At 41.4% G+C, this 10,781-nt stretch overlaps 1 protein-coding gene across 3 annotated transcripts in view; it reads left to right on the top strand.

Moving 5' to 3' along the window:
* Positions 1 to 560: 560 nt before the first annotated feature.
* Positions 561 to 10,781, top strand: part of tet3 (tet methylcytosine dioxygenase 3) — a 73,873-nt gene continuing 63,652 nt past the window's right edge. For 2 of the 3 annotated variants that reach the window (XM_071352678.1, XM_071352675.1), the window contains exons 1-2: positions 1,478 to 1,577; positions 9,068 to 9,795. In XM_071352678.1, coding sequence (XP_071208779.1) covers positions 9,406 to 9,795 — 390 coding nt within the window. In that variant the 5' untranslated portion in view covers positions 1,478 to 1,577; positions 9,068 to 9,405. Of the gene's footprint in view, positions 941 to 1,477; positions 1,578 to 9,067; positions 9,796 to 10,781 lie in introns of those variants that run through there. The other variant, XM_071352677.1, reaches the window with a different exon arrangement.

Below are 10,781 nucleotides of genomic sequence, written 5' to 3'. Positions count from 1 at the left end.
TGGACAATAATTTCCTCCTCCAGGTTATATGGTTGTCATATTGTATTTGTGTCTCCCCTTTTTGTAAGCCGATTAGATGGATCAGTCAACATCGTTTTTATTGCTCTGTTTGTCAGTGTTTTTGTAGTTTAAAAAAAATGCGTGCGCACACTTGGGTGTCCTGTACCAGTAAGAAATAAATTAAATCGACTTTCATCCTGCATAGGCTAGATTGAACATTACTCTCAAATTCTTCTGTCTTAACATTAAGACATGGCTAACGCCAATTACTAATACTAGGCTATCTATGGATAATGCCATCATGGCCAATACTTATTTTAATTTTAATATCATTTTCATAAAATTCATCAGGAGGACATAGCCCATCTGATATGTGTTAACTTCTGAAAAGTAATGCCCTAATTTATAACTGATGCCATTGCATGTTTGAATTCTATTGAAGGTTTGTGTAAAACGCAAAAAATGTGTCCTGTCTGAGATGAGAATGACGTTGTCCCAGGGGGCATGTTGTTCCACTGCGTTTATCGAACTCCATTCCGTAATTTGCTGATCACTTTAACATCAACACAACGTTTTCTTCTCCCCTTCGACTTTTAACTCTAACCAGACCTCAGACTTTCGACGACTCATACGCGAAAAAGTGTTTAAATAAATGTAAGACAATCGCGATTTTTTTTCTTAATCTGATCACTTATTGGGTTATTGGTTGTTTTTAGTTTTTATTCTGGGAGTTGAGTTGCTGTTTAAGTTACTTGTCCATTGCAATTTTTAATAACTTTTCACATTATTATAATTCACCTTCGAATAACATTTCAATATTAGTATGTAGACTTTTGCTAAGTCTTTGAAGAGGGAGTTTTAGCTGTTTTTTCCCCCTCACTTAAAAAAACGTTATCTAAGGTGAAAAGTCGAAACATTTAAAGAACCACCCTCAAACGTGGTATGTATCCTATTAACTACATTTCTCTATTTACTTTACTTTCTATGACCATAAGCCTTTCTAACAGCCTAAGAGCTTGTTGTCAAAAGAAATCTAGACGTGTAGGCTATTTCGCCCAGTGAAAGTAAGTAGTTTCTCACCAGTAAAGCAATTAGTCAAATACACATTGGGGCCACTGATAAACTCCATTATTAGTTGTGACTTCACACATGCCCTAACAGATTTATAACGTGTTCGATCTGACAGATAATAGGGTTTATGTAAATGTAATGATCCCATCTAATTGTGTATTGTTGTATCTGGTGTTTTTCTCACTTTTATCCTTTAATCGTTGTTCTTGTCTATTTTGCTTCCTGGGGTGATGTTTTGAAAGTCTAGGGGGGGCTTCCTTATTTGATGTTTTTCCCCCTCCACCCCTTTTACCTGACACTTCTGTAAACTATATAAAAATGGTTTTGTACTTAAGTAATAACGAGACTGTAACAGTCTTGTGCAGCGGTGGCTTTGCTGCAAGTTAAAGGACCGGTTATAAATTGCTGAATAAGCCACGTGCTTATTTGGGAAGGGTAGCGGAGCTTGTTACTTTGTGGAAACGTTCCATTGCATCTGACTGATTCTGCGCAAGACTACGAAGAAAGTAAGTAGCAAAAATAACGACTTTCAAAAAAATGTTTGGGATGATTGACAATATTGCAATAGTAAAGTAAGAAGTAAAATTTTCGGTTCTCCAGGGCGATTTGCCACACTGATACTTTTACGTTTTACGAAGCCAAAAAAAGCTTTTTCATTCGAATTTCAGACACGTTGACAGTATTCAGTATATTAGTGAGCCTAATAATAACTAAGCTATATCAGTCGTTCGAGCTCATTCAATTAGAAAGTCTCATTATACATATTTCAGTGTGTCTTTTTATATGCACAGCTGCATGCTACAGCAGTGATTCAACATGAGCTTAATGTTACTGCCACGGAGAAACAAGTTGCCTACGGCGGGGTTATCGACACAGTTAAAACAACATTGCAGTTTATTGACGGCTGACTGGAGTCTGACTGTGGAACAAAGAGCACCGTCGCGGGTTCAACGAGACCCCCTTTCTCATTCATAGAGAGAGGGCAAACCAAGCCTCCTCGTGGGAGGACTCGCCATTATAGAACTCAGCATATTCCCATATCGACCCATGAGCATGACATCTTTCTGGCATCCCCAGCCATTTCAAATTACAGGTCTAGACTACTAATAACTGTCATTAGGTGAGATTCATGTCTTTCCCAGTAAAGCAGTTATTGATTAAGGTTTGTTGGGGGAAATGACAGGTGAGTTTGTTTTGTTAGTATGGCGTGTCATCTTTTCCCAGAGTTTATAGGCCTAAATGGAACAGACAGATAGCTGCGGGAAGTAGGTGTGCTGCAGCACCCGCTGATAAATGTAAATAATTTTGGCAAAATTAGGCTATACATTTTTTTTCTCCGCCCAAAATGATATTACTCCTGTCTGAACAGACATAAATACAATAATTCAAAATACTACATAATTTAGCTGCAGAGGATCAATAGCTTCAAATAAAATGTAGAGCTGTGGATAAAGTTATCACAAGCAGTTCTTGGGAAGACCACAATTTGGGCAGCATGCGTGCCAAATACAATGTATTCGGAGAGTATTCAGACCATTTCCCCTTTTCCACATTTTGTTTTGTTACAGCCTAATTCTAAAATGGATCAAATAATTCCCCCCCCCTCATAAATCTGCACAAAATACCCCATAATGACAAAGGGAAAACAGGTTGACATTCTTGCAAATTTATATAAAAAAACAAAAACAGAAATACCTTATTTACATAGGTATTCAGACACTTTGCTATTAGACTCGAAATTGAGCTCTCTCACGTTTTAGGTAAGACGCTGATGCAGACAACGTCGAAGTAACAACAGTTTATTATTCCAACAGGGGCAGGCAAAAGACAGGTCAAGGGCAGGCAGGGGTCAGTAATCCAGGTAGGTGGGGCAAAGACACAGGGCGGCAGGCAGGCTCAGGGTAGGCAGAGGTCAGTAATCAAGATAGGTGGGGCAAAGGTAGGCAGGGTCAGGGCAGGTAGAACATGTCAATACTGGGAAACTAGAAAACAGGAACAATCGAGAGACAGGAACAGAGGCGAAAAGGCTGGTAGGCTTGACGAAACAAAACAAACTGGCAACAGACAAATAGAGAACACAGGTATAAATACACAGGATAATGGGGAAGATGGGTGACACCTGGAGTGGGGTGGAGCCAATCACAAAGACAGGTGAAACAGATCAGGGTGTGACAAGCTCAGGCGCATCCTGTTTCTATTGATCATTATTGAGATGTTTCTGCAACTTGATTGGAGTCCACCTGTGGTAAATTCAATTGATTGGACATGATTTGGAAAGGCACACACCTGTCTATATAAGGTCCCACAGTTGACAATGCATGTCAGAGCAAAAACCAAGCCATGAGATCGAAGGAATTGTCCGTAGAGCTCCGAGACAGGATTGTGTGAGGCACAGATCTGGGGAAGGGTACCATATTTATTTTGAAGCATTGAAGGTCCCCAAGAACACAGTGGCATCCATCATTCCTAAATGAAAGAAGTTTGGAACCACCAAGCTGGCCGCCCGGCCAAACTGAGCAATCAGGGGAGAAGGGCCTTGGTTAGGGAGGTGACCAAGAACCAGATGGTCACTCTGATAGAGCTCCAGAGTTCCTCTGTGGAGATCAGAGAAGATTCCAGAAGGGTAGACATTACTGCAGCACTCCACCAATCAGGCCTTTATGGTAGATAGGCCAGAGGGAAGCTACTCCTCAGTAAAAGGCACATGACAGCCCTTTTCGAGTTTGCCAAAAGACACCTAAAGAACTCTCATACCATGAGAAACAAGATTCTCTGGTCTGATGAAACTAAGATTGAACTATTTGGCTTGAATGCCAAGTATCACTTTTGGAGGAACCCTGGCACCATCCCTATGGTGAAGCAAGGTGGTGGCAGCATCATGCTGTGGGGATGTTTTTCAGCAGCAGGGACTGGGAGACTAGTCAGGATCAAGGGAAAGATGAACAGAGCGAAGTACAGAGAGATCCTTGATGAAAACCTGCTCCAGAGCGCTTTGGACCTCAGACTGGGGCAAAAGTTCACTTTCCAACAGGACAATGACCCTAAGCACACAGCAAAGACAATGCAGGAGTGGCTTCTAAACAAGTCTCTGAATGTCCTTGAGTGGCCCAGCCAGAGCCCGGACTTAAACACTATCTAACATCTCTGGAGAGACCTGAAAATAGCTGTGCAGCGACGCTCCCCATCCAACCTAACAGAGCTTGAGAAGAATGGGAAAAACTCCCCAAATACAGATGTGCCAAGCTTGTAGTGTCATACCCCAGAAGACGCCAGGCTGTAATCGCTGCCAAAGGTGCTTCAACAAAGTACAGATGACCACAGGGATGCGTGCTTAGTCCCCTCCTGTACTCCCCTCCCGTTCACCCACGACTGCCTGGTTGCACACGACTCCAACACGATCATTAAGTTTGCCGACTGCATGACTGTGTAAGGCCTGATCACTGATGACGATGAGACCGCCTATAGGGAGGAGGTCAGAGACCTGGCTGTGTGGTCCGAGGACAACTCCCTCTCCCTCAACATCAGCAAGACAAAGGAGCTGATTGTGGACAACAGGAAACGGAGGGCCGAGCACGCCCCCATTCACATTGACGGAGCTGTAGTGGAGCATGTCGAGAGCTTCAAGTTCCATGGTGTCCACATCACTAAGGATCTATCATGGTCCACACACACCAACACAGTCGTGAAGAGGGAACCACAACGTCTCTTCCCCCACAGGAGGTTCAAATGATTTGGCATGAGCACTCAGATCCTCAGAAAGTTATACAGCTGCACCATTTGAGAGCACCTTGAATGGCTGCATCGCCGCTTGGTATAGCAACTGCTTGGTATCCAACAAGGCACTATAGAGGGTACTGCGTACGGCCCAGTACTTCACTGGGGCCAAGCACCCTGCCATCCAGGACCTCTATACCAGGCAGTGTCAGAGGAAGACCCTAAAAATGTTCAGACTCCAGCCACCCAAGTCATAGACTGTTCTCTCTGCTACCACACAGTAAGTGGTAGCGATGAACCAAGTCTGGAACCAACAGGACCCTGAACAGCTTCTACCCCCAAGCCATAAGACTGCTAAATATACAGTTGAAGTCGGAAGTTTTACATACACTTAGGTTGGAGTCATCAAAACTCGTTTTTCAACCACTCCACACATTTCTTGTTAACAAACTGTAGTTTTGGCAAGTCGGTTAGTTAACCAAATAGCTACCCGGATTATCTGCATTGACCCTTTTTGCACTAACTTATTTTGGGACTCATCACATACGCTGCTGCTATTGTTTATTATCTATCACTTTATTCCTAGTTATATGTACATATATATCTGAATTACCTTGTACCACTGCACATCAACTTAGTACTGGTACCCCGAGTATATAGCCAAGTTAGCGTTACTCATTGTGTATTTATTATTAGTTTTATTATTACGTGTTTTACTTTGAGAAACAGACGCCTCACAAGTCCTCAACTGGCAGCTTCATTAAATAGTAACCCGCAAAACACCAGTCTCAACGTGAACAGTGAAGAGGCGACTCCGGGATGCTGGCCTTCTAGGCAGAGTTCCTCTGTCCAGTGTCTGTGTTCTTTTGCCTATCTTAATCTTTTCTTTTTATTGGCCAGTCTGAGATGTGGCTTTTCCTTTGCAACTCTGCCTAGAAGGCTAGCATCTCCTCACTGTTGACGTTGAGACTGGTGTTTTGCGGGTACTATTTAATGAAGCTGCCAGTTGAGGACTTGTGAGGTGTCTGTTTCTCAAACTAGACACTAATGTATTTGTCCTCTTGCTCAGTTGTGCACCGGGGCCTCCCATTCCTCTTTCTATTTTGGTTAGAGACAGTTTGCGCTGTTCTGTGAAGGGAGTAGTACAAGATCCTCAGTTTCTTGGCAATTTCACACATGGAATAGCCTTTATTTTTTAGAGCAAGAATAGACTGATGAGTTTCAGAAGAAAGTTCTTTGTTTCTGGCCATTTTGAGCCTGTAATCGAACCCACAAATGCTGATGCTCCAGATACTCAACTAGTCTAAAGAAGGCCAGTTTTATTGCTTCTTTAATCAGGACACCAGTTTTCAGCTGTGCTAACATAATTGCAAAATTAGTTTTCTAATGACCAATTATCCTTTTAAAATGATCAACTTGAATTAGCTAACACAACGTGCCCTTGGAACACAGGAGGTTGCTGATAATGGGCCTCTGTACGCCTATGTAGATATTCCATAAATCAGCCGTTTCCAGCTCCAATAGTCATTTACAACATTAACAATGTCTACACTGTATTTCTCATCAATTTGATGTTAAAACCTTTTGTCAATAGGGGGAGCTGTTAGCATTATTTTTTTTTTTACATTTCCAAATTAAACTGCCTCGTACTCAATTCTTGATCGTACAATATGCATATTATTGTTATTATTGGATAGAAAACAGTCTATAGTTTCTATAGGAGTTGAAATTTTGTCTCTGAGTGGTACAGAACAATTTCTACAGCACTTTTCATGACAGGGTTCAGATTTCAGAAATTTTTACCTCTGATCTGGGGTCTGTTTATAAGGCCACAGTGAATGCTATGAAGAAACCGACACTACCTACGTCTTCCTCTGGGTGTCTGTACGTCATCACGTTTTCAATGAAGTCTATGGGACGTTCACAGCCATTATAAATGACAAAAATGTACAGAGACCCCTCTTTCTCAACGTGCGCCTCAAGCGTGAAGGCCATCGGACCTGCCTCGTTCCAAATCGTTTTCTAACCAGCAGTATTTCTCCGGTCATGTTTTCAGTCGTTATAGTTGTTAAAAACATCATAATGTAGTGAATTTTAACCGTTTTATATCAATTTATATCCGTTTAGTGCGATTTTGAGGAATTTCTTTGTCGTGCACTCTGAAAGTTTGGACACGCTTTAGGGTGTCGGTCGTTGGTGATGGACATTTCGAAGGACAGAGGACATCTATCGACCAAAAGACGTTTATAACATAGAAAGGATACATTGCCCAAGAATATGATGGAAGATCAGCTCAAAGTAAGCAATATTTAATATGATAAACCGTGTTTCTGTCGAAATATTTTAAACGCATACATCGCCATTTTGTTTGGTATAGCTTCACTTGGCCAACCCTGTATTGAAAAGTAAGGATAATTTTAAAAATGTAAATCAGCGGTTGCATTAAGAACTAATTTGTCTTTCGATTCCTGTCAACCCTGTATTTTTTAGTCAAGTATATGATTAGCTTTTAATTAAACTAGATCACTCTGATAGATGACGTCAGACATATTGAGGCTTGATTTCCTAGTATTTTCATTGTGTAACCACGGTTTTGTATGGCTAAATATGCACCTTTTCGAACAAACTGTATATGTATGTTGTAAAATGATGTTACAGGAGTGTCATCGGAAGAATTCTGAGAAGGTTAGTGAAAAAATTAATATCTTTTGGCGGTGATTACGTTATAGCGCTCTTTGCCTGGAATCGATGCTCTGGTAACGTTGGAACATGTAGTATGCTAACTTATCGATTTATTGTGTTTTCGCTGAAAAACGCTTAGAAAATCTGAAATATGGTCTGAAATCACAAGAACTGGGTCTTTCCATTGCTATGCTTTGTCTATTTTTATGAAATGTTTTATGATGAGTAAATTGGTCATACACGTTGCTCTATCTAGTAATTCTAGTGGATTTGTGATGGTCGGTGCAATTGTAAACTGTGATTTCTACCTGAAATATGCACTTTTTTCTAACAAAAACTATCCTATACCATGAATATGTTATCAGACTGTCATCTGATGGTTTTTTTTATAGGTTATTGGCTATCAATATCTTAGTTGAGCCGAATTGGTGATAGCACCTGAAGGAGTAAGAAACTGATGGAGTTAGAATAGTGGTGTATTTTGCTAACGTGTTTAGCTAATAGATTTACATATTTTGTCTTCCCTGTAAAACATTTTAAAAATCTGAAATGGTGGCTTTATTCACAAGATCTGTATCTTTCATCTGGTGTCTTGGACTTGTGATTTAATGATATTTAGATGCTACTATCTACTTCTGAAGCTATGCTATCTATGCTAATCAGTGTGTGGGGGGTGGGGGGTGCTCCCGGATCCGGGTTTCTGAGGCTGTAAAAGTTAATTTAATATACAAAAAATTAGCTTTTCTTTCAAAAACAAGGACATTTCTAAGTGACCCCAAACTTTTGTGAAGGTGTTAGGGTAATATCAAAAGTAAATCAAGCCGTTGTTTATAGGGAAACTACAAGCAGGATATTATATCGCTGCAAACACAACATTACAGTTGAGCCATTTTCTTTGCTAAATTAAGTTCCATCAGAATTAAACAAAACACTTGTGAACTGGTTTAAACATTCACAAAAGTTAGATTGCAGCAATTACCTAGAAAAGCTAGTACCTACCGTACCCAAAAAATGACAGCAATAGGCTAATAAAAGGCCTATCTTAAACTAAATACGTAGCTCACAATTGAAAAGACATATCGAACTTAATTTAGCCAATGAAAATGCCTCAACAGAATGAAACTAAACATGTTTTGCATATTTAAAGAACTGGTTTAGATTAATAAATAGGCCTACAATAATAACAATGATATACAATAATAAGGATTATGATTATAAATACGAGAAGAAAAAAACGTTTTTTAAATTGCATCTTACCTGATTAGTGAGTTGAACAGTAGCCTGCATTTGGCCATTTGTATGATATAAACAAATATTGTAATATGGATGTAGAAATGCATTTAAAAAAGGCAAATGTTTTTCCCAGACCATGCAACAACAAAAAATCCATTGTATGGAAATGTCCAAAATGATTCTGCTCAACTGTTTGCCATCAGCAAATGCGATTATAGATGAATGATTTTTTTCTCTTCCCCCCAGCACCCCCGACTCAAAACATCTTCCCACAGTTATGAACAGACACATTTAAATTGTTCATTGTAAGTAGGCCTAACTGTTCTTTTCCATCTTTCTTTCCCATGCCGTCTATTCCCACTTTCAGAAAGCACCCAGGTAGGCTACTGCTGGACAGGTGAGACCAGACCATGGCTCCTCTGACACCTCTTCCCCTGTTGTGGTTATGGCTGACCCCTGTCCATCCCGCTGGGTAGCTGGGAAATATGCCCTATCATCAATGACCTATCTCATCCTGCAGCCCAACCAGGAGACTGACAGGACAGGACTAACATACTCATTAGCCCTTCTCAGCTCTTACAACAAGTACCTCCCCAACTCCAGACCATTAGACTACACTACTCTGTTGCTGTGCTGTTCTGTTTTTATCCCTCACATTGCCACCAGGACAGTGCAGCTAAGCTTTAGGCTGGACTGTCTGCCAGCATGCACAGGGCCAAGGGAGGGCCTGGCCCCCCACACTTCCAGGACATCTATGAATTCTCCTTGGATGGTGACGAGACCGCGACCCAGATCTTTCTGCGGGGCCCGGGGAAAGCCATGGAGGGCCCGGGAATGCCCCGGTCCCCTCACTACAAGTATATCCAGACTGAGCACCAGCAGGGGGGTCTCTTCTCCCTCGGGCCCCCTACCCATGAAGAGGCCCTCGCGGCCCTCCAGGGAAAGAAGAGGAGGCGGTGCGGCGTGTGTGGCCCCTGTATGCAGAAGGAGAACTGTGGCACCTGCAGCAACTGTATGAACCGTAAGATTGGGAAGCAGATCTGTAAGCTGCGTAAATGTGACCAGCTGAAGATGAAGGGACAGAAGGACTGGGAGGTGAGTGTAAATGACTGACCAGACTTCTAACTAACACACATTTGCATGATATATTCCCAGTGGCTATTTCTCCTATGTCAGTGTGAGACTGTTTGGAGCTGGTTGAGGGAAATTGAAAATGTCTCTCTAAGATATAGGGCCCTAAAATGTAAATGTCATGATCCATATCAATTTAACAGTTTAAACATTTAAAGGTTTTATAGGTTGAGTTTTGTATACAGATAATGGCCATATGTGGACGTACCACAGCAGAGGAGGATGGTATTTGTGTTTCATAACTGATTAATCACATTCAATTTAAAACAGCTAACGTTCCTTTTTGAGTTTGACAAAGACAGATTTTAAAGTGCATGTAGCTGGCTGTCTTAGGTTTTCATCAGACCACATAAGTCATAACAAACTGATGTTAAAGCCCCTGTCTGGATCCACCCTGGAAATTATTTAGGTGTCAGGTCTGGACAGGCATCACCCCAAGGCCTGGCTATGGGAATAGTCCACCCAAATGACACATACACCTCATCTTACCTATCCATAAACTCACCTATGTTTACCTAGGAACAGCTTACCATTGTTAGTCTCTACCAGTCTGTTTAGCTATCATTCCACTCCTTGCCACTCCTGTCATGCTAAACATCTTTGGCATATGACACAGAGTACAAGGAGTGGAATGTTAGCTCAACAGACTGGTACCCAGGCTATACCATTGTCATTGTTTAGTACAAAACAATGGGGGAGGTAGGACCCCTGTTGGTGTGCTCCAAATAGCATGTCTGAATGGACAACTTAGACTAAATTCAAGCTAAGTTGTTGAGCAACTAGTGGACCTGTCCTTGTCCCAGACAGACGTTGTAAACCAGTCATAATTACTCAGCAGGTTTCCAGCCTGTTTGACCAGCGGTTTGTCATTAAAGGTCAGGGAAACAGATGAGATGTCCACTGAGGTGTGTGTGCCTGTGGCAATGTGCGTGTGTAGATGTAAAAAAAAA

The sequence above is a fragment of the Salvelinus alpinus genome, chromosome 19 (assembly GCF_045679555.1).
Source record: "Salvelinus alpinus chromosome 19, SLU_Salpinus.1, whole genome shotgun sequence".
Taxonomy (NCBI): Eukaryota; Metazoa; Chordata; class Actinopteri; order Salmoniformes; family Salmonidae; genus Salvelinus; species Salvelinus alpinus.
This window is presented reverse-complemented; position numbering and strand designations above follow the sequence as displayed.